Consider the following 24,597-nt stretch of genomic DNA (forward strand, 5'->3'; position numbering starts at 1 on the left):
ATCCGTGGCCGTTGTGCCGTTTTCCGTTTTTTTTCACGGACCCATTGACTTTCAATGGGTCCGTGGAAAAATCGGAAAATGCACCGTTTGGCAGCCGCATCCGTGAGCCGTGTTTCCTGGCCGTGAAAAAAATATGACCTGTCCTATTTTTTTCACGGCCAACGGTTCACGGGCCCATTCAAGTCAATGGGTCCGTGAAAGAACACGGATGCACACAAGATTGGCATCCGTGTCCGTGATCCGTGGCCGTAGGTTAGTTTCATACAGACGGATCCGAAGATCCGTCTGCATAAAAGCTTTTTCAGAGCTGAGTTTTCACTTCGTGAAAACTCAGATCCGACAGTATATTCTAACACAGAAGCGTTCCCATGGTGATGGGACGCTTCTAGTTAGAATACACTACAAACTGTGTACAAGACTGCCCCCTGCTGCCTGGCAGCACCCGATCTCTTACAGGGGGATATGATAGTACAATTAACCCCATCATATCCCCCTGTAAGAGATCAGGGCTGCCAGGCAGCAGGGGGCAGACCCCCCCCCCCCCCCCCCCCCCCCAGTTTGAATATCATTGTGCGGCCCCCCCCTCCCCTGTTGTTAACTCGTTGGTGGCCAGTGTGCGCACCCCCCTCCCTCCCTCCCTCTATTGTTTTAATACATTGGGGCCAGTGTGCGCGCCCCCCCCCCCCAACCCCCCCTCCCTCCCTCTATTGTTTTAATACATTGGGGCCAGTGTGCGCGCGCCCCCCCAACCCCCCCTCCCTCCCTCTATTGTTTTAATACATTGGGGCCAGTGTGCGCACCCCCCCAACCCCCCCCCCCTCCCTCCCTCTATTGTAATCATCATCGGTGGCAGCGGAGTAGAAGATTTTCATACTTACCTGCTTCTTGCTGCTGCGATGTCTGCGTCCGGCCGGGAGCTCCTCCTACTGGTAAGTGACAGGTCTGTGCGGCGCATTGCTGTCACTTACCAGTAGGAGGAGCTCCCGGCCGGACGCAGACATCGCAGCAGCAAGAAGCAGGTAAGTATGAAAATCTTCTACTCCGCTGCCACCGATGATGATTACAATAGAGGGAGGGAGGGGGGGGGGTTGGGGGGGTGCGCACACTGGCCCCAATGTATTAAAACAATAGAGAGAGGGAGGGAGGGGGGGTTGGGGGGGCGCGCGCACACTGGCCCCAATGTATTAAAACAATAGAGGGAGGGAGGGGGGGCGCGCGCACACTGGCCCCTATGTATTAAAATAATAGAGGGGGGGTTGGGGGGCGCGCGCACACTGGCCCCAATGTATTAAAACAATAGAGGGAGGGAGGGGGGTGCGCACACTGGCCACCAACGAGTTAACAACAGGGGAGGGGGGGCCCACTGGCCACCAATGAGTTAAAAACAGGGGGGGGGGGTCTGCCCCCTGCTGCCTGGCAGCACCTGCCAGGCAGCAGGGGGCAGTCATGTACACAGTTTTTTTGTATATTCTAACCTGAAGCGTCTCCATCACCATGGGAACGCCTCTGTGTTAGAATATACTGTCGGAAATGAGTTTCACGATGTAGCTCATATCCGACAGTATATTCTAACATAGAGGCGTTCCCATGGTGATGGGGACGCTACAAGTTAAAATATACCATCGGATTGGAGAAAACTCCAATCCGATGGTATAACAGAACTCCAGACTTTACATTGAAAGTCAATGGGGACGGATCCGTTTGAAATGGCACCATATTGTGTCAACATCAAACGGATCCGTCCCCATTGACTTGCATTGTAATTCAGGACGGATCCGTTTGGCTCCGCACGGCCAGGCGGACACCAAAATGACTTTTTTTTCATGTCCGTGGATCCTCCAAAAATCAAGGAAGACCCACGGACGGAAAAACGGTCACGGATCACGGACCAACGGAACCCCGTTTTGCGGACCGTGAAAAAAAACGTCCGTGTGCATGAGGCCTAAGAGGCGGGTGCGTTGCGGGAAAATGCGCGATTTTTCCGCGCGAGTGCAAAACATTGTAATGCGTTTTGCACTCGCGTGAGAAAAATCGCGCATGTTTTGTACCCAAACCCGAACTTCTTCACATAAGTTCGGGCTTGGGATTGATGTTCTGAAGATTGTATTATTTTCCCTTATAACATGGTTATAAGGGAAAATAATAGCATTCTGAATACAGAATGCAGAGTGTAATAGTACTGGAGGGGTTAAAAAATAAAAACGTTAACTCACCTTATCCTCTTGATCGCGTAGTTCCCGGTCCCTTCTTTATTAGCTGTGGGCTAAATGACCTGTGGTGAAGTCAGATCACATGCTCCAATCACATGGTCCATCACCATGGTGATGGAGCATGTGATCTGACATCACCACAGGTCCTTTAGCCCACAGCTAATAAAGAAGGGATCGGGAACTACGCGATCAAGAGGATAAGGTGAGTTAACTTTTTTTTTTTTTTTAACCCCTCCAGTACTATTATACTCTGCATTCTGTATTCAGAATGCTATTATTTTCCCTTATAACCATGTTATAAGGGAAAATAATACAGTGAATAGAATGTCACCTAAAACCCATGTGTGAAAATCGCACCGCATCCGCACTTGCTTGCGGATGCTTGCGGTTTTCACGCAACTCCATTCATTTCTATGGGGCCTGCGTTACGTGAAAAACGCAGAATATAGAACATGCTGCGATTTTCACGCAACGCATAAGTGATGCGTGAAAATCACCGCTCATGTGAACAGCCCCATAGAAATGAATGGGTCAGGATTCAGTGCGGGTGTAATGCGTTCAACTCACGCATCGCACCCGCGCGGAATACTCGCCCGTGTGAAAGGGGCCTTAGTGTTTTGGCTTTCTGTTTGTGAGATCTGTTCAGGGCTCTCAAAAGCGGTCCAAAACGGATCAGTTTTGCCCTAATGCATCCTGAATGGAAAAGGAATCCGCTCAGAATGCATCAGTTTGCCTCTAGTCACCATTCCTCTCTGGAGGCGGACTTTCAATGGTGTTCAAGACGTCATGGCTATACAACCAGATCCGTTCATGACAGATGCATGCAGTTATATTATTGTAACGGAAGCTTTTTTGCAGATCCATGACGGATCCGCAAAGAACGCTAGTGTGAAAGTAGCCTTAGAAGAAAAATAGGATTTTAAACCTATTATATAAAGATTTTTCTAGTAAAAATACTCCACCATACGCTCATTACTTTTTGGGCCGTACAACTGGACCATTTATAGACCATTTTGTATTTAATGAGAAAGCCCCTTTAAGAAGTTGATCATGAGTACATGGGTGGAACTATAGCCCTGATAACCGTAGAAGCTGCTCTGGGGCAGCTGTCCCAGCCCTCAGCCGGCTCCTCTCTCAGCAGAATCTGTACTTTTGGTGTCGGTTGTTTATGAGGGTACTTTCCGCTTACTTTGGCAGTAAGATACATCATATTGAGAGCTTCTTGTTCCTAAACTGAGTTTCTCGGCGAGTGGAAACATCTAGATTGTATGTATTTACAAGCGGCTTCTATTGACGTAACTGAGCCGTGTACACTGTCCCACCATCCCGGGTAATTTTATCCTCGGATGGTTATCAAATAAGACTCAAGTCAAGATTTTTCCTCTAAGTAATAAAAAAAAACAAAAAAACTCAGGACTAGAGCCAGAGCCAACAGAATGAAAGCCAGGTCCTGAATATAACTAGTGAGTCTTTAGTTTAACCCCTTCAGTGCCTTTCCTTGGGATCCTGACATTGATCTAGATAGATGACTGCCCCTTAGTGTTTGTTATTCATCGTGCTGGAGGCACTGTTGCGCTGGTGTCTACGAGAAATGTTTGCACAAGTTGTGGCGTTGAGTGGTACTGCAAGTGGTAATAGTAGCTTTAATTAGCAAGGTGATGTCCATTGCAGAATTACAACTTACTAACATACTGTGCTGCTGGCAAACAACGAGTCTGTATGGGAAAGAGCGATGGCATTAGCATTCACTCTTCCACCAGCGATCAGCAGATTGTCAGGAAGGAACGCTTCTTTCCAAGCTATCTGCAGTAATATTGTCGTGTGTAAAAGGACCTTTATACACATCCATATGGTGATAATGTGTCATTATCAGGGGTGCACCGCCAATGAGGCCAGGTGAGGCGATTGCCTTAGGCAGCACCAGGTAGGGACAAGTGGGGGGCAGCGGAAAGGCCTTGGGCAGTAAGTGCGTCATTTCAGTTTTCGCCTCAGGCAGCAGAAAGGCTAGAGGCATCCCTGGTCATTATGTAGTCCTGGGTAGACCAGGAGTCATTGACTGGAGAAAGATTTATGCTTCTACCGGGTTTAGGTTAAGGCCCCTTTACACTGCTCAATAGAGCAGACGATTGTTGGGAAGGAAGCGTTCCTTCCTGACAATCTCGTACTCGTCAGTGAAGGAGAAAGCTGATTTTTACATGCAATGATCTCCTCCACAGTAGGAGGAGGAGTGTTCACAAATGCTATCCCTCGCCCCCATAAAGAATGAATTTGCCAGCAATGAAGGCTGTTTAGATGGCACAGTCTGCAGCCGGCAAACCGATAATTTAGGTGACCGCATGAAAGTTCAAATTATCCGATGAATTAGCATTTTGCTCGTTCATCGGGTAATCAGCAGCACCTTTACACAAGCAGTTTATCGCTAACGATCGTTCCTCAGAACGCATATGAGCGATAATCTGCCCGATTGTTTGGGTAGTGTGAAGGCACATTTACACGTGCCAAGGAGAAGCCGATTGTTGGAAAGGAAGCATCCCTTCCCGACAGTCAGCTGCTCGTTCAATGAAGGTGAAGCTTTGCATTTACATGCAGCGATCACCTCCACAGTATGAGGATGAACGATCGCTTCGGCCATCACTAGTCCCCATACAAAATCATTGCTCCTGGGCAGCAGAATGCTGTTTAGACCACACCATCTGCTGCCCATGAGCGATGATTGAGGTGTCCACACCTCCGATCATTTCGACCCTTCATTGGGTGATCTTTAGAGGGGCTGATTATGGGGAACGAGCGTTCATAGGAATGCTCTTTCACGATAATTGTAATCAGTATGATATTCGGACCATGTAAATCCACCTTACAGGGACTGAGGGACTGTAACAGAGGATTATCCAGTCTGATAGATAATAACAGCAAAGGTGTGACAACGATTTGGTTAAGAGGGGTTTTCAGCCTCTGGATGTAAACAAGATTAGTTCCATTAAATAACAGCAAACAGAGATTGTGAAAATGGTCATGACTCTAAACAGAAAGGGTAATCTGTAAACTTCCTTGCTCCGGGAAAGTGGTGGGAAAATGTCACAAATTATTGTGCAACTCATTATTTTCTAAAAAATGTACAACTTATTGCCCATGTACGCCGTGCTCAAAACTTTTCTAAAAAGCGGCCAAACAAATTTATCCACATTCTGACATAACATTTTTTGTAAAGTACACCTGACATACAATCCTGATGAAAAGTTTAAGACCACTTGAAAAATGGCAAAAATCATATTTTACATTGTTGGATCTTAACAAGGTTCCAAGGAGAGCTTCAACATGCAACAAGAAGAAATGGGAGTGAGACAAAACATTTTTTGAGCACTCAATTATTTGAAAATAACGATTAAACTGAAACAGGCTGTTTTTCAGCTGATCCAAATTTTAGGACCACATGCCTTTAAAAGGCCAAATCTGTGCAAAGATGTGGATTCATTGTCATTTCCTGTCAGGTAGTCACATGTTGTGATGGCAAAGTAAAAAAAACTCTCCCTTTTTGAACGTGGTTGGGTTGTTGAACTGCATAAGCAGGGTCTCTCACAGCGCGCCATCGCTGCTGAGGTGGGACGCAATAAGACAGTCATTTGGAATTTCTTAAATGATCCTGAGGGTTATGGAACAAAAAAGTGGAAGACCCCAAAAAATTTCATCAGCACTGAGCTGGAGGATCCAATTGGCTGTCCGTCAAGACACTGGGCGATCCTCGACCCAAATTAAGGCCCTTACTGGTGCTGACTGCAGCCCCATAACCATCAGACGGCATCTGAGACTGAAGGGCTTCAAAAACAAAAAATGTCTTCAAAGACCACGTCTCCTTGAACGCCACAGAACTGCTCGTTTAGACTTTGCAAGAGAGCACCAAACATGGGACATTCAAAGGTGGAAGAAAGTTTTATTCTCTGATGAGAAAAAATTTAACCTTGATGGTCCTGATGGTTTCCAACGTTACTGGCATGACAAGCAGATCCCACCTGAGATGTTTTCTACGCGCCACAGTGGAGGGGGCGCCATAATGGTCTGGGGTGCTTTTTCCTTCAGTGGAACAATGGAGCTTCAGGAAGTGCAGGGGCGTCAAACGGCCGCTGGCTATGTCCAGATGTTGCAGAGAGCATTTCTCATGACTGAGGGCCCTCGTCTGTGTGGTAACGACTGGGTTTTTCAACAGGACAACGCTACAGTACACAATGCCCGCAGGACAAGGGACTTCTTCCAGGAGAATAACATCACTCTTTTGGCCCATCCTGTGTGTTCCCCTGATCTAAATCCAATTGAGAACCTTTGGGGATGGATGGCAAGGGAAGTTTACAAAAATGGACAACAGTTCCAGACAGTAGATGGCCTTCGTGCAGCCGTCTTCACCACTTGGAGAAATTTTCCCACTCACCTCATGGAAACGCTTGCATCAAACATGCTGAAACAAATTTTGGAAGTGATAAACAATAACGGCGGAGCTACTGATTACTGAGTTCATGTTTGGAAGTTGGATTTCTGTTTTGGGGGGGTTTAGTTCTTTTTTGGAGGTGTGGTCCTAAACTTTTGATCATCTGAAAAACAGCCTGTTTCAGTTTATTTGTTGTTTTTATTAAATTGAATGCTCAAGAATTTTTTTGTCTCACTCCCATTTCTTGTTGTTGCATTTTGAAGCTCTACTTGGAACCTTATTAAGATCCAGCCATGCTAAATATGATTTTTTGCCATTTCTTTAAATGGTCTTAAACTTTTGATCAGGACTGTATATGCCAGCTCCAAGGTTTATGCCTTCTAATCAATTTGGCGCATCTTTTAAGACTGGCGAATGAGACAGCAGTCATAAAAAATCCCTTTTAAGTATATTAGAAAGTTGAAGAACTTCTCATTATATATTTTCCCAAGATGTTATATATTCAGTGAGTTACAGGCTATGGACACGTTTGCATTGGATTTTTTTAATGGTCCATTTGTAATGATGCCGACTGGACACTAGACATCAGCACTGGCCCTCTCTTATAATGGCCGCCTTTCCTGGGTACAAACAGTGCCTCCCGGTACCACTAGGAGTTGACATGAAGAATAATACAAAGCACATACAACAACTGACCCTAACTGAATCTTTCCTTAGATCTATTCCATCCTGAACACCAGCCCTAACACCAGCACCACTCACTCTTAGGCCCCTTTCACACGAGCGAGTATTCCGCACGGTGCAATGTGTGATGTGAATTCATTGCCCCCGCACTGAATCCGGACCCATTCATTTCAATGGGTCTGTGTACATGAGCGTTGGTTTTCACGCATCACTTGTGCGATTTTCACGCAACGCTTGCCCCACAGAACTGAATGGGGCTGCATGAAAATCTCATCGCATCCGCAAGCAATTACGGATGCGATGCGTTTTTTTTTTTTACAGATGGTTGCTAAGAGATGTTTACATACTTTCAGTTTTTTGTCACTCTCGTGCAAAACGCATTAAATCGCATTGCACCCGTGCAATAAAAACTGAACAACTGAACGCGATCGCAACACTGAAAGAACTTGCTTGCGAAATCACGCATTTTTCACTGAACGCATCTGCAACGCATCCGGATCTATTCCGCTCATGCTAGTCTGCAAAGGGCCTTACTCTTCCTAAAGATATCCCTATTAAAAACCATAATCTGCAATACTGACCCTAAGTCAACAGCAGGAGGATGCTAGGACCCAGTGACAGGAAACCCAAATTGAGCATAGCTGAGCTGGAAAGCAGATTCAAACATTAAAAATACTAACTACAAACTACAACTTCAGAAACAAGAACCAAACTACACAGACAAGAAACAACAAGACAAGGAACTAGATACTAGATAAGGACTCTGTTCTACCCTTTCTTCCTCTCAGTCTTAGGCCTCATGCACACGACAGTATTTTTTCACTGTCCACAAAACGGGGTTCCGTTGGTCCGTGATCCGTGACCGTTTTTTCGTCCGTGGGTCTTCCTTGATTTTTGGAGGATCCACGGACATGAAAAAAAAAGTCGTTTTGGTGTCCGCCTGGCCGTGCGGAGCCAAACAGATCCGTCCTAAATTACAATGCAAGTCAATGGGGACGGATCCGTTTGACGTTGACACAATATGGTGCAATTGCAAACGGATCCGTCCCCATTGACTTTCAATGTAAAGTCAAGAGTCCCTTTTATACCATCGGATCGGAGTTTTCTCCAATCCGATGGTATATTTTAACTTGAAGCGTCCCCATCACCATGGGAACGCCTCTATGTTAGAATATACTGTCGGATTTGAGTTACATCGTGAAAACTCATATCCGACAGTATATTCTAACACAGAGGCGTTCCCATGGTGATGGGACGCTTCTAGTTAGAATATACTACAAACTGTGTACATGACTGCCCCCTGCTGCCTGGCAGCACCCGATCTCTTACAGGGGGCCGTGATCAGCACAATTAACCCCTCAGGTGCTGCAGCTGAAGGGGTTAATTGTGCGTATCATAGCCCCCTGTAAGAGATCAGAGCTGCCAGGCAGCAGGGGGCAGACCCCCCCCCCCTCCCCAGTTTGAATATCATTGGTGGCCAGTGCGGCCCCCCCTCCCTCCCTCCCTCTATTGTATTAATAACATTGGTGGCCAGTGTGCGGCCTCCCCCGCCCCCCCCCCTCCCTCTATTGTAATAAGAACATTGGTGGCAGTGTGCAGCCTCCCCCAGCCCCCCCTCCCTCCCTCTATTGTAATTAGAACATTGGTGGCCAGTGTGCGGCCTCCCTCCCTCTATTGTAATAAGAACATTGGTGGCAGTGTGCGGCCTCTGCGGCCTCCCCCGGGCCCCCTCCCTCCCTCCCTCTATTGCATTAATAACATTGGTGGCCAGTGTGCGGCCTCCCCTCTCCCCCCCCCCTGATCATTGGTGGCAGCGGAGTTCCGACCGGAGTCCCAGTTTAATCGCTGGGGCTCCGATCGGTAACCATGGCAACCAGGATGCTACTGCAGTCCTGGTTGCCATGGTTACTTAGCAATAGTAGAAGCATCATATTTACCTGCTGGCTGCTGCGATGTCTGTGTCCGGCCGGGAGCTCCTCCTACTGGTAAGTGACAGGTCTGTGCGGCGCATTGCTAAATGAACTGTCACTTACCAGTAGGATGAGCTCCCGGCCGGACACAGACATCGCAGCAGCAAGCAGGTAAGTATGATGCTTCTACTATTGCTAAGTAACCATGGCAACCAGGACTGCAGTAGCGTCCTGGTTGCCATGGTTACCGATCGGAGCCCCAGCGATTAAACTGGGACTCCGATCGGAACGCCGCTGCCACCAATGATCGGGGGGGGGGCCGGGGGAGGCCGCACACTGTGCCACCAATGTTCTAATTACAATAGAGGGAGGGACGGGAAGTGAGAAAGGCAGTCTGAATGGTGATGGCGATAAACACAGACTGTACTGTATCCAAAATGTAGATGTGATTACAGCAAACATAAGGAAATCTGCAGGGGGTGAATACTACAAGCGTGTATGAGTGTTAATAAGGGAAGGCACCAACACAGTGGAGGGGGAATCACACACTTTTGAACATCTGTGAGAGGAGATTCATCATGGATATGTAGAAAGGGAAATCAGTCTAGGAATGAAGCTGATACACGAGGGCTATTGAAGACAGCATTATCCTGGACGAACAGATCTCACATCTAGCAAGTGTTATGGCATGGGACTCATCCACATGAGAAGTCCTAAACTAAGAGCCGGTTGTAAACTAAAAGGAGCAATGAAGACTGCAGACTTAAACTTGGTGCAGTTTTTCTTTTACTCAAGGTAACCAAGTAAGCATAATTATTTTACATATCCAAAGATTTCCAGTTTCTAGTTTTAGGAGGATCCACCTGCAATAAAGAAGTGATAATTACTTAATAGAGAGATCTCCTGCTGCCACCCTAGGTCTCCCATCCAGAATCTCTAGTTGACAACACGTGACCACTGCAGCCAGTCACTGCCCTCAGAAAAGTGTTGCTGACTACTGCGCAGTACATGCCTAGATAAGCGGCACTGTGCATTTTCCTTGCTTACAGGATCAAATTATTGACTTAAATGGATGCACAGTAGAAAATCCCCCTCTGTGAGAAATATTGGTTTGTACTGGGTTTTAGCTTCTGGTAGCAAGCAGAGGTGAATAATTGAAACAGAGTTTTTGTTTTTTTTAAGAACCTTTAAAAGAAGTTGCTAAGATTCTTCTATAAGGTCTAGTGCATGGATGGGTAGAACATAGCACTTCTTTGTATGTTGAGTGATTGTACCCATGTTGCTGAAAATTTATGGGATATCTGCACAAGTGATGATGCAGATCGTACACGGCTGATATTCTAGTAAATAGACCCACCACATTGTGTCTTAATAGAAAAATACCAGTCAGCATTCTGCTGCACACACTTTTATCATTAATCCAAATTCTCCATTACCCGAAGTCTGCCAGCACCGCAAGAAAACAGAGAAAGCGAATCTGATCTGAAGTGGGAGACGTGTCCTGCATGTCTCGTGCCAACACAACTTCTCAGGCCAAGTTTTTCCAATCATTCTTTGGGTTGCAAACTCCAATTTCCTATGGGTTCTGAGACTTTACAAGCTAGAAAATAGGTGGTATGTGGTGGAGGCTGCTGCTTAAATAATCCATAGCTCTCTGCTCTGCTCTGAATTATATTTTCCAGTAAGTGCTGCGGTATGGTGAGATTGTGATAGATTTTGCAGTCTGGCTTTTATAGAACCCTTTGTTTCTTTTCCTTCTAGAGCAGACATTGTATTATTGCCAGGCTGATAATTGCTCCAGGGTTCCCTGTTTAATGTCCACAGGGGAGTTTATCAAATCCTACTGTAATGAATGCTACCCATGGTTTGGATATTACATAGATAATACATGCAAACGTCACACAAAGGTACACGTTAATGCTGCCTAGAGTACAAGATTTCAATGATTAACCCCTTCAGGACCCCTTTCATTTTTTACTCCCAGACCAGCCTGAACCGTAACGTTTTTATTTTTCCATTCACGTAGCCATGAGGGCAGTTTTTTTGTAGGATCTGTGCTTTCTATTGGCACCATTTACAGTTGCATACAATGGGGTGGAATTATTTAAAAAAAACACAATTCCACCACAGTTTTATGTGCTTTGTTTTTACAGTACGATTACAAGGATGCAACATTTATATAGGTTTTTCTGGAGCTTTAGGGCTCGTTGACATGACCGTTGGTGTCCCATTCCCGTATTGCGGACCGCATTTGCGGATCCGCAATACACGGGCACCGTTCTGTTGTCATTCCACATCACGGATGCGGAACCATTCATTTCAATGGGTCTGCAAACCCGGAGATGCGGAACGGAAGCACGGAATGGAACACTACGGAAGCACTACGGAGTGCTTTCTGGGGTTCTGTTCCGTGCCTCTGCACCGCAAAAAGATAGAACATGCTCTATCTTTTTGCGTAACGGAGGGATCGCAGACCCATTCAAGTGAATTGGTCTGCGATCCCCATGAGCCTGCCCCACGGAAGGTGCCCATGCATTGCGGACCGCAATTTGCGGTTCACAGCACGGGACACCAACGGTCGTGTGAATGAGCCCTTAAAGAGGTTCTCCAAGAGTATAAAATGTCCCCTCATGTACCGGGAAAGGGGGTGATTTGAATTTTTTTATTTTTTTAAACTTTTTTTCTTTCTTTTAAAATAATAGCATTCTGAATACAGAATGCATAGTACAATAGGGCTGGAGGGGTTAAAAAAAAAATAAAAAAATATTTACGTCGCCTTAATCCACTTGCTCGCGCAGCCCGGCTTCTCTTCTGTCTTCATCTTTACTGTGCACGGGAATAGGACCTTTGATTAGGTCACTGCGCTCATCACATGGTCCAGCACATGATCCATCACCACGGTGATGGATCATGTGACGGACCATGTGATGAGCGCAGTGACGTCACCACAGGTCCTTTTCCTGTGCACAGCAAAGATGAAGACAGATGAGAAGCCGGGCTGCGCGAGCAAGTGGATTAAGGTGAGGTAAATAATTTGTAAAATTTTTTTAACCCCTCCAGCCCTATTGTACTATGCATTCTGTATTCAGAATGCTATTATTTTCCCTTATAACCATGTTATGAGGGAAAATAATAATGATCGGGTCCCCATCCCGATCGTCTCCTAGCAACCGTGCATGAAAATCGCACCGCATCCGCACTTGCTTGCGGATGCTTGCGATTTTCACGCAGCCCCATTCACTTCTATGGGGCCTGCGTTGCGTGAAAAACACACAATATAGAACATGCTGCGATTTTCACGCAACACACAGACGACACAAGACACAAGTGAGGTGTCTGATCATGATATCCATGACCGACCACTTTTCACAATTATTATTACCTTTATGAACGGACACCTCACTTCATTGCCTTTTAAAGTTATTTGTTTATTGGGATCTATATATGTATGCATGATTTTATTGCTTTAGGTTTTAATACGCCACTGAGTTTAATATTACTACCAATTACTGCTGACATTTTATACTATTGCTGTGATATTTATTGCCAATCCTATTATTATTATATTCAATAAAGATCCCTATACTAATAGAGAGTGCGCCACTACTATTGATTACAATCTTTTGCACTCGCGCGGAAAAATCTATACATGTTCCCGCAACGCACCCACATCTTTTTCCGCAACGCCTGTGTGAAACCAGCCTAAGGCCCCTTTCACACGGGCGAGTTTTCTTCGCAGGTGCAATGCGTGAGGTGAACGCATTGCACCTGCACTGAATCCGGACCCATTAATTTCTATGGGGCTGTGCACATGAGCGGTGATTTTCACGCATCACTTGTGCATTGCATGAAAATCGCAGCATGTTCTGTATTCTGCGTTTTCCACGCAACACAGGCCCCATAGAAGTGAATGGGGCTGCTTGAAAATTGCAGGCACCCGCAAGCAAGTGCGGATGCGGTGCGATTTTCACGCATGGTTGCTAAGATGACAGTCTATTCACTGTAATTTTTTCCCTTATAACATGGTTATAAGGGAAAATAATAGCATTCTTTAATACAGAATGCTTAGTAGAAGGTCAATTGAGGGTTAAAAAATAAAAAAAATTAACTCACCTCCTCCTCTTGATCGTGTAGTTGCCGATCTATTCTTACTTCTTTAATCATGAGCTGCCGGCTAAAGGACCTGTGGTGACGTCACATCACATGGTCCAATCACATGGTCCATCGCCGTGGTGATGGACCATGTGATGAGCTCAGTGACGTCACCACAGGTCCTTTGACAGGTCCTGAAGAAAGAACAGGATCAATTGGAGGAGGTGAGTTAATTTTTTTTTTTTTTTTTTTAACCCTCAGATGACCTTGTACTAAGAATTCTGTATTAAAGAATGGTATTATTTTCCCTTATAACCATGTTATAAGGAAAAAAATTGACATCTACACAACACCGAACCCAAACCTGAACTTCAGTGAAGAAGTTCAGGTCTGGGTACCACATTCAGTTTTTTATCATGCGCGTGCAAAACGCACTGCACTCGCGCAATAAAAACTGAATAACGGAACGGAATCACAGTCAAAACTGACTGCAACTGCGTACCTACTCGCGCGGGCTTGCCGCAATGCACTCGGGACGCATCGGGACCTAATCAGGACACGCTCGTCTGCAAGGGGCCTTAAAGTGCAGATTGGTACCTGAATATATAAGCATTCCCCTGTGTGTTACCTTTTAATATTGTATTAAACTGTTATCTTGGTACAGCTTTCACCCAGCTTTCCACAGACCCTAAATGGCATTTAAATCAAAATCTAAGGCCTCTTTCACACGGGCGTCAGTTTTTTTGCCCGGATAAGAGCCGGGTGCGTTGCGGGAAAATGCGCGATTTTCCAGTGCAAAACATTGTCATGCGTTGCACTCGCGTGAGAAAAATCGCGCATGTTTGGTACCCAAACCCGAACTTCTTCATAGAAGTTCGGGCTTGGGATTGATGTTCTGAAGATTGTATTATTTTCCCTTATAACATGGTTATAAGGGAAAATAATAGCATTCTGAATACAGAATGCATAGTAAACCAGCGCTAGAGGGGTTAAAAAAAAAATAAAAAATAAATTTACTCACCTTAGTCCACTTGATCACGAAGCCCGGCATCTCCTTGTGTCTCCTCTGCGCTGAACAGGACCTGGGGTGAGCTGCTCCATTAAATACAGGTTAAGGACGTCCCTCCGGTCATCACATGGTACGTCACATGATCTTTTACCATGGTGATTCACCATGGTAAAAGACCATGTGATGACCGGAGTGACGTCATCGAAGGTCCTTAACCGGTATTTGATGGAGCAGCTCACCCCAGGTCCTGTTCATCAGCAGAGGAGACACAAGGAGATGCCAGCTTGGCGATCAAGTGGACTAAGGTGAGTTAAATTATTATTATTATTTTTTTAACCCCTCTAGCGCTGGTTTACTATGCATTCTGTATTCAGAATGCTATTATTTTCCCTTATAACCATGTTATAAGGGAAAATAATAATGATCGGGTCTCCATCCTGATCGTCTCCTAGCAACCGTGCGTGCAAATCGCACGGCATCCGTACTTGCTTGCGGATGCCATCCGATTTTCACACCCCCCATTCACTTCTATGGGGCCTGCGTCACGTCAAAATCGGACAATATAGAGCATGCTGCGATTTCAACTGAACGCACAAGTGATGCGTTAAAAACAACGCTCATGTGCACAGCCACATAGAAATGAATGGGTCAGGATTTAGTGCGGGTGCCATACGTTCGCCGCACGGATCGCACCCACACGGAAAATTTGCCCGTGTGAAAGGGGCCTAAGAGTTGTTTTTACCCCAAATAGAAAGTGTTTCTACTTAAGAACTATGAGAGTGCACAGGGGTACTTGATTGGTGTTGCACATTGTGGATGCTGCTTTCTGAGAAAGGCCCCTCCAAAGGAGGAGTAGAGAATAAAACGTTTTGGGGCTCTTTTCATGTATATAAGACCCATTCCCTGCATAATATATTTGAAATGCAAATTATACGTATGACTCCCATCACACACCCCAAATAGAATACAATTACACACCAGACCCCATAAACCCATAACGTCCCCCTAAGAAATTACAGAACCGCAACATTATATAGATACTCCTAGAAGCCCTAAACTAATAGAGAACCCAGACCAGACCCATTAAAAACTACAGACACCTGCTCCCCTAAAAATAGATATAATCTAAAAAAAAAAAACACCAAACCAGACCCCTCAAAAAAGACCCCTCGATAAATATAGACCCCAGAACAGACCACAAACTAGATTACCGAAAACAATACAGTCCCAGAATACCTAAAATAATACAGACCCCCCTCTCACAGAGCCCTCCCTGATTACTGAGCCCAGCCTAGGCCCAAATTAAGGGCTCATGCACACGATGTTGGAGGTTTTGCGGTCCATAAATTGTGGATCTGCAAAACATGGATACCATCCGTGTGCATTCCGCATTTTGTGGAACGGTACAGCCGGCACCTAATAGAACAGTCCTTTCCTTGTCCATAATGCGGACAATAATAGGACACGTTCTATTATTTTGCAGAACAGACATACGGACATATGTTTTACCTGCACTGATGCTTTGTAGAAAACTATCGGACCATGTGCACTGTATTACGTTCACTAGATGCCACTGAAACAATCTGTAATAGTATTTGGTATCAGCATGTTTTCAGTCTCTGGATGTTAACAAGAAGGTTTCCATTCACTGACAACAAATAAAGGTCTTATGCTGAGAGACATTAAACACAAATGGGGAATTACTAAGACCAGAGTATTACACTAATTCTTGCTGGTGTCAGATATGCCACAATTATTAAGAGGGGTCCTCTTGAAATCAATACCAGCAAAGGAGCTCCGCACTGCCCGCTGTCCAGAAAAAAGTGGCCAAAATTGCTACATTTTGCACAAGTGGTGGTGCGCCAACTTTGCGACTTTTTGACACCATTTTTCTGTTGCACATGGGATGAAAAATCTCCCCCAAAGTATATTAGAAAGATGCCTAAATCATTGTAGTCATCCCTCGCCCCACGGCCATGCTCATTGCAGCACAGGCTCAGATGTGCATCTATTTCACTGCAGGATCTAACTGTATTTCTAACAGATGCAACTTGGCTGAACCTTTTCTTTGCCTCGGTCCCTGAATACATTGGCGCCCATCCCCGGATTGAATGCAGCAGCTGCTGTAAAAGCAATCCTAAAAGTTACAGGATGAGGTCTGAGCGGCTGCCATGATTAGTGCTTTACTCCCCTCATTCCCATTAGGTCTCGGTTCTGGTTCTTGCGTTGTTTATTGTGTCTAACGCTCACTCAGCGACTTCATTCTGTCCTCCTATACTGAGTGCTGACATAGCGCTGAGCACTATATGGGGGTCCTGAAGACTTCAACCCCTTTTCCTTTCATCTTATTGAGCATACTTGCCAGCTTGGGATCCATTAGTGCAAAATGGAGCATGACCTTCTGCCGGCAGCTCCAATCATGATAATTAGCTTTCAGAGATAAATAGGTTTTGTGTGCAGTGGAGTATTCACTGGAGCAGGGATTGTGCTGGGCTTCATGTGAGGCTATGAGAGTTTCAGGAGTTCTGTTTTGGGTTGCAGACTAGATACCCCAGCCCTGTACCCCACATAATCTGGTGGTGTGTGTTATAGATTCAGCTCCTACAGCTGCTCTGTGGCATGTAGAGAAGGTGGCAGCATTCCCTTCCCAATGGGCAGTGTTACATGAGATAGGAATCATGCCACCTTTTTTTGCTGTGTGAGTGTTCCTGGCTCCTGTAGGGGGCATCATTTTTATAATACCTGTGTACAATTATAAAAATGATGCCCCCTACAGGAGCCAGGAACACTCACACAGCAAAAAAAGGTGGCATGATTCCTATCTCATGTAACACTGCCCATTGGGAAGGGAATGCTGTGTACAATACTGCTGGATTTAGTTGGTACGCTTCTTCAGATGTGCAACAGTCTAGCCAAAGGACCCTCTATAATCCTTTCTGAACTATCATTTGCACCCCCTGCAGCGGGCGCTGTGCCTAATGGCAGGCTGTAGGGAATCTACAAGGAGGCTCAGTGGTAGCTCATGCACACGGCCGTTGCCACAATTTGCTGTCCCCAATCCGTGCGGCTGCCGCAAACCTGTTCAACTTGAATGGGTCCGTGATCCATCTGCACCGCAAAAAAATAGAACAGGTGAATGGGTTCGTATTTGTGATGCGGTGCAAAAACGGCCGGGCCCGCTGTTTGGGGGGCGCAATACGGCCTCAACCGGCACACGTTCGTGTGCATAAGCCCTTATTAGGCTCCATTTACACGTCCGCAATTTTGTTCCGCATTTTGCGGAACGGAATTGCAGCACTTCCGGGTCCGCAATTCCGTTCCCGAAAAAAATAGAACATGTCCTATTCTTGTCCGCAATTGCGGACAAGAAGAGGCATATTCTATTAGTACCGGCAATGTGCGGTCCGCAAAATGTGGAACACACATTGCCGCTTTCCGTGTTTTGCGGATCCGCGGCTCCGCAAAATACGTTGCGGACGTGTGAATGGAGCCTTATGCAGTGCTGGGGTCCTGGATTCAAATCTGACCAAGGGCAAAACCTGTGTTTGTGCAGATTTCCTCTCAAACTCATACTGAGAAGTAACTTTAGACCAGGCATCCTCAAACTGCGGCCCCTCAGCTGTTGCAAAACTACAACTCCCAGCATGCCTGAACAGTCTACAGGTATCAGCCTACAGCAGGGCATTGTGGGAGTTGTAGTTTTACAACAGCTGGAGGGCCGCAGTTTGAGGATGTCTGCTTTAGACTGTGAGACCTAATGGGGATAATGGGTGATGACAATCTCTGTACTGCGCTGTGGAATATGTTAGCTCTATATAAATGAATAAAATAATAACTAGTATTTGTTACTGATGATGCTATGATTGTTATTGTGCATGCAGGAGTCCCTACACATTTGTCATGTGGACTATAGGCCCCACAAGATATTGCATTGTAACTGGTTTCTTTGCAACCCCTTTAGCTGCACCCCCCAGTCTTTGGATAAAATCTGAGCACCCTGCGGCTCACTGTCTGCTGCCCCCTATTCCCAGCAGTGTCTATCTGGTGTTCATAAGCTGCAGAGCTTTGATTTCTCAGTGTCAATGTTTTGCAGACAGAATTGAATAAAACCGTATCACCCCACGACGAGTCTTAAGGGCTATGGAAAACTGTGATCTTTGTCTTGAGAGATTCAACTTTGTGATTGAAGTTTCCTATTGTGTATAGAAAATTCTCAGCTCTGTTCTGACCCACGTCCTCCACCCATCATTGGCAATGTATCAGTCTATCAACGTTTCTTCTAGTCGCAGGACTCCGGGTCAAAAGCTTGGAGGAATTAGCCCCTGCCCCTTAGCAGACATGCGCATGATCCTCCTTACAGACTATTAGATGCTGTAAATATTGAGGTGAAGATATGAGCTGGTCTTTCTAGTCCTATCAGCAACCGCCTGCATGCTAACCATTGTGAAAATACTGGCTTGATTCTTCTTGAAACTCCTATAGAATTGGATGGAACAGGCTAGGAGTTGTAGTTTCTCAACAAATGGAGTGCCAGAGGTTGCCGATATCTACGTTAAAGGTTTCTTTGTAGCTTCTTTAGGGCCCTAACAGCACGGGGCCCAGGGGTGAACTTAGGACTTAAAGTGGCCCCATTTTGTAGGCGAGTCCAAATTTACAGAAGGCAGGCCAACACAAGTAGTCAGAGCCAGCAATACCATATAGTGGCACAAAACACTGCCCCAGCAGAGCCGAATGCCACAATGCAGCACAATATACTGCCCCAGCAGAACACAATACCACAATGCATCAAAATATACTGCCCCAGCAGAGCCAAATACCACAGTGCAGCACAATATACTGCCCCAGCAGAACACAATACCACAGTGCATCAAAATATACTGCCCCAGCAGAACACAATACCACCGTGCATCAAAATATACTGCCCCAGCAGAACACAATACCACCGTGCATCAAAATATACTGCCCCAGCAGAACACAATACCACTGTGCATCAAAATATACTGCCCCAGCAGAGCCAAATACCACAGTGCAGCACAATATACTGCCCCAGCAGAACACAATACCACAGTGCATCAAAATATACTGCCCCAGCAGAACACAATACCACCGTGCATCAAAATATACTGCCCCAGCAGAACACAATACCACCGTGCATCAAAATATACTGCCCCAGCAGAACACAATACCACTGTGCATCAAAATATACTGCCCAGACACAGCTGAATAGTTTCCTTCCTACCGCCCCCCCCCCCAACCTTCTGTCTACCCTCTTGTGTCTTGTCCTGTCCTATGTTCATGATACTGATACTGTTTTATACATTACGACTGCTTAGAAGTAGGCAGTTATTGCTCAGTTATGTCATTGCACGACTTGTAATTGATGAAACTGGAATTACTTGTTCTGCATTTATGTGGCTTATTGGAATCGTTAAAGCCTGTATATTTACTGCTCGCTTGATGTCTGGCGGATTCCCTATGAAACTGTGTATGTTTCTTCTACTTTTATATATACTTTAATAAAAATACAATTATTAAAAAAATATATATACTGCCCCAGCAGAACACAATACCACCGTGCATCAAAATATACTGCCCCAGCGGCACAAAATACCTCCCCTGAAGCTGTTCCTCTGTGGTGGCTGGCACCAGCTGCCATGTTCTGTTCTCCTAATCCAGTTTCTGCAGGATGGCAATACAGTTGAATTCAGGAGTCACAAGAGCATCTACAGCTGCTGGCCAAGTACATAAGTACTTGACACCCCCAGCGTTAATTAACCCTGTGAGTGTCACATCATTACTTACCAGGTAGAAGGCTGTGAGGAGGGCTCAGCGGTTCCCTGTGATCTATGGACAGTCCACTCCTGACTGTGCCCCAGTAATGGTTGTGCCAATCATTTTTCCCATAGGAAGTGCAAACCAGGGGTTACAAGCACCCTGCAATCCAGCAGCGGTGGCTGTGCTTGCATACTAGAGGAAAAGGTTCCAGACTCTTTGGTGACTGGGACCGTTTTTTCCTATAGTGTACAAGCACGACCACCGCTCCTGGATTGCAGGGTGGTCATAACCCCTGGAAACGAGCAGTGTATAATGTGATAGAAAAATGAATCAAGCCAGCAAAGGAGGCAATATGGACAATGACAGTACATTAGTAAGTGCCTTGTATTCACTTTTTCTACATGATAAATGACATTTGCTGAAGTGAGACAACCCCTTTGGGGGTGCACTCTCATTTATTTAAGCTGAGTTGCCCATATAACATAAGCTATACATGTAGTAATTCATTTTTTATAATTTGTTCTCTTGATAGAGAAGAACTAGCATGGAGCTTGAGTCACGAAATGGAAGACAGAGCAAAGCTGTAAGCTGGAAAAATACCGGTAAGACTTGAATCTCGTCATCAAGTGGAATTTTTAGGCATCTGCATAATTTGTGGGATTTGCAAATCAGAAAAGATGTATTCAGTTTCTCCCTTTCTCAAAACCTCAGTGATGCTGAAGCTGCCTCGGTCCTCCCGAAGCTTCTGGTTTGTAGACATATTTTAAATAGTGATGTTTACTCCTTGTTTTCTCATCACGTTAATATTGTGCTTGCTCTTGGGTTGTCATAGTAGCATCATCAAACTAACTCTTTTGTGCATGGACTTCCTGTCAGGTGACCTGTGTTCTGAAGGTCACATGACCATGCATCGTTGCAGAGGTTGTTTGCTACTGCTACCATGGCAACCTCAGAGCAAGCAGTTGTGTGAGCGATATCTACCTTTCTGCAGCCATTGATAACAAGACAGAGAGAAAACAGAGCAATGTATGTATTAGAAAGTCGCACTGCATTCAAATTACTCTCCATAACTGGTTCCCTTTTAAACTCCTGCTTTGGCACACTTTAAGTTAATTATAATCCATGCATACTTACTGTGCTGCTCTTAGACAATGCACATGAAAGGCAAATAATATTGTTTCTGAATTTCTCAGCATCCATTGTGGTCACTGCTGACTCAGAAGATGATTTTTCAGATGTTATGATAGAAGAGGACGAGGGTATTACCTTTGTTGCTCGTGCAACAGATGAAATTCTCCACAATGTTAAAATCTCAGGTAAGGGGATAGGAGATAAGTGCCAGATTAATTGGGGTACAACTGCTGTGTGCGCCGCTGATCACAAGAATCGAGTCCCATGGTCACATGAGTTTGCTATCATTCTGTTCTATGGGACTGCCATATATAGCACTCAGCTCTCTGCAGTCCCATAGGGATGAATGTTCTGAGGGGGTCACAGTGGACCCTCTCTGATCAAACATTTATCCCCAGTCCTGCAGATAGGGGCTAAGTACTGGATGTGGGAAAATTCTTTAAACAAGCCATAAGTGTGAGACTCATGGTGGTTTGTGCATATGCAAACAGCCCACTGTCTCTATACATATTGGATAAAGCAAAGATCAGACTCACAGGTTCAGTCCTTTGTTTCTCCACAAAAGTGGTGTCAAGGGTATATAGCAGCCTCTTATCTCCCACTCCATCCATAGAAGTAAAATTTTTGAAAGCACATCTAATAAATGATGGCCTACATAAACTTTATTATATCCACAGGAATGTTGGGAGTCTGTCAAAGTCCTCGAATTGCCCCACCATCACCAACTATGGCTGAGAAGGTTCTTCCATGGAAAGGGGAGCCAGATGAAAACATGGTCCGTATCTCTTTAGAGACTACAAAAATAGTCCCGGTTGATCTACAAAAGTCCTGGAAGCAAAGCATCTCCTCTTTAGAGAGCATTGGGTCTCCACCAGCTCCTGACACCAACTCAGATGGAGCTAAGTGTTTGAGGCAGGAGATTTGCAGTCCACCCACCCTTCAGACTCTGCCAGAGACCTGCAGCTGTTTTCCTTTCACTGGTTCTCAATCACAAGGTATAAAAAGTCATTTAGGTTCTGCAGACATCCAGCAACAAGAACTTCAACCATTAATGCCCCCGGAAGACGTTTTGGGTTTGAGTCCTGTGTCTATCAGGCAGAACCATAACAAAAGACGACTGCAGCTTCATCGAACTTCCAAAATCTGAAGCTCTTACGGTTGGGGGTTGGCTCTGGTTTAATAATCTGGCCAAGATGGCAGTGGATTCATGTCTTTGATGGGGCATCTGTAGCCACATACCAAACGGAGAACCTTAGCTGTGGTGGTGACATCAGCAGATGCCATGTTCCTTGACGTTCTTTAGTCACTATAGGCGTGCATAGTACATTAGGATATGCACCAGTATAGCCCTAATTAGTTACATTTTAAAAGAATAAGGTTCTCATAGTAGACAGGATCCTCGGGTGATGAGTCCATCGTTGTAGATTTTCCTTGGAATTCATCTCAGCTTTGTCTTTTTGCATTTGCATTGGTTTTGAAAACTTCATTAGAACGTAAAATGAAGAAGTATGGTGGCCATTCCTGGTGACTTTCCGTACTATTGGACCTAAAGGAAGTCCATAAAAACATGAGGAGAACATGCAAACACCTTTTAGATGTTGTCCTTTTTGTATTTAGTGGCAAGAGAGTAGTGCTGCCCACCAGGCCATCCTGCCTCCCACTGAACTGCCATGTTGCATTCTGCCGTTATTTGCGTTTCATTGTATACCTATTGTGGACAGATATACATGTCCATTCATGGAAACCTCTTCATCTAGTAAGCGCGTCGCCTTCTTCTTTGTAGATGACAGTGCTACTGTCTTACAAGGACAGTTTTTTCCTAATACTATCATTTTGTATAGTTACTATTTTTCTTGCTACAATTCTACTAATTCTGTATTATTTATTCCCATGCTATCGCTGAAGAGCTGCTGGTATAATTAGTTCTTGTCTTTTTTTAGGCATCGTTATCGTTATTGTTTTGCTACAGAAGTTTGTTAATGCGTCATTGCTATGTTTCCTTCCTTATTTAAAGTATTAAATAGACCTGTCAATCTTTCATTATTGGACTTTTTATGTTGCCCAGGCAATTATAAGCCTATAAGATAAAAAAAATGCACTGATAAGGGCAGCACAAAGTGCCTCCCAGGTGAAAGCTAATATGGAATATGTTGGAGGGACAGTCATAGTATAAAGAATTTGCTAGCTGTATAGGCTTGTGTATAGCTCCTGCAGGTGAGTACTGTAGAGTATTCTTTCCCGTAGACTGCGGTATCAGATGAAGGCCTCATGCACATGAAAGTTGTTTTTCTCGGTCCGCAAAACGGGGTTCCGTTGTTTTGTGATCCGTTTCCGTTTTGTTTCCGTGTGACTTCCTTTATTTTTGGAGGATCACCAGACATGAAGGAAAGTAAAATAAAATCTAAGTCAAGTTTGCCATGCAAATGATAGGAAAAAAACGGACGCGGACGACAATCTTGTGTGCCTCCGTGTTTTTTCACGGACCCATTGACTTGAATGGGTCTGCGAACCGTTGTCCGTGAAAAAATTAGGACAGGTCGTATTTTTTTCATGGACTGGAAACACGGATCACGGACGCGGATGACAACCGGTGCATTAGCCGAGTTTTCCACTGACCCATTGAAAGTCAATGTGTCCGCAGAAAATCACAGAAAACGGAACAACGGACACGGGACACAACAACGGTTGTGTGCATGAAGCTGAAGTCTCAGCTGTGCTTTTGTATTTTAGGGATGCAAGTTTAGTATGTGACCTTATCTGCAGCTCCTGGACTTTCCTCTGTTGAACTGAAGAAGAAACACAAGTCATGAGAATCATATTTTTGCAGGTAACATTAAGTGTTCATTGTAAACTTAAGGCTGTATCACATCAATCACTAGTTACTATCTTAAAAAAACATATGCACAGTTTGCACACACACATTTGCAACCATTTTTAATGCTCCGTGCATCTGCTATGTACACCTTGCCAGGCAAATTTTTTATTGCCCCAATGTATCTAATATAAAATATTAAGCAACTGCTTTAGGTTCTTATCTTATAATTTTGGGTCTACAAGACTGCAGACCTGTGCATCTCCATGGTAACAGACTACAAACAAACCCTGTGTAGTCTGACCCTGCAGTCATAATTTCCTCCATCTGTTCCAGAAGCGGAACTTGCAGCTTATGAGCCCCAATGCAAAATCATTAATAGGATCTTCAACGACCATTCCTCATTTATAGTCTCCTCATATTGGGAAGTGAGACCGCATGGTAGGCCCTCTCAGGCTACTGGGCCCAGATGCAACCCTCCTCTCTGCAACTCCTATAGTTACACCCCTGACCTGTCCCCAACATTTTGCTAGCATGCATTTAGTATTTCACCAAGA

The 24,597-nt window shown here is 45.0% G+C and overlaps 1 protein-coding gene across 1 annotated transcript in view; it reads left to right on the plus strand.

The window, feature by feature from the left end:
* The window catches only part of LOC122939112 (sodium/hydrogen exchanger 5-like), a 62,465-nt gene extending 40,090 nt beyond the window's left edge, over positions 1-22,375 (plus strand). Inside the window, exons 11-13 of the mRNA XM_044295100.1 lie at positions 20,630-20,699; positions 21,291-21,413; positions 21,906-22,375. Of these exons, the coding sequence (XP_044151035.1) occupies positions 20,630-20,699; positions 21,291-21,413; positions 21,906-22,375 (663 nt within the window). The remainder of the gene's footprint in view (positions 1-20,629; positions 20,700-21,290; positions 21,414-21,905) is intronic.
* The last annotated feature ends 2,222 nt before the right edge of the window (positions 22,376-24,597 follow it).

This window comes from Bufo gargarizans, chromosome 5 (genome assembly GCF_014858855.1).
Source record: "Bufo gargarizans isolate SCDJY-AF-19 chromosome 5, ASM1485885v1, whole genome shotgun sequence".
NCBI classification, from domain to species: domain Eukaryota; kingdom Metazoa; phylum Chordata; class Amphibia; order Anura; family Bufonidae; genus Bufo; species Bufo gargarizans.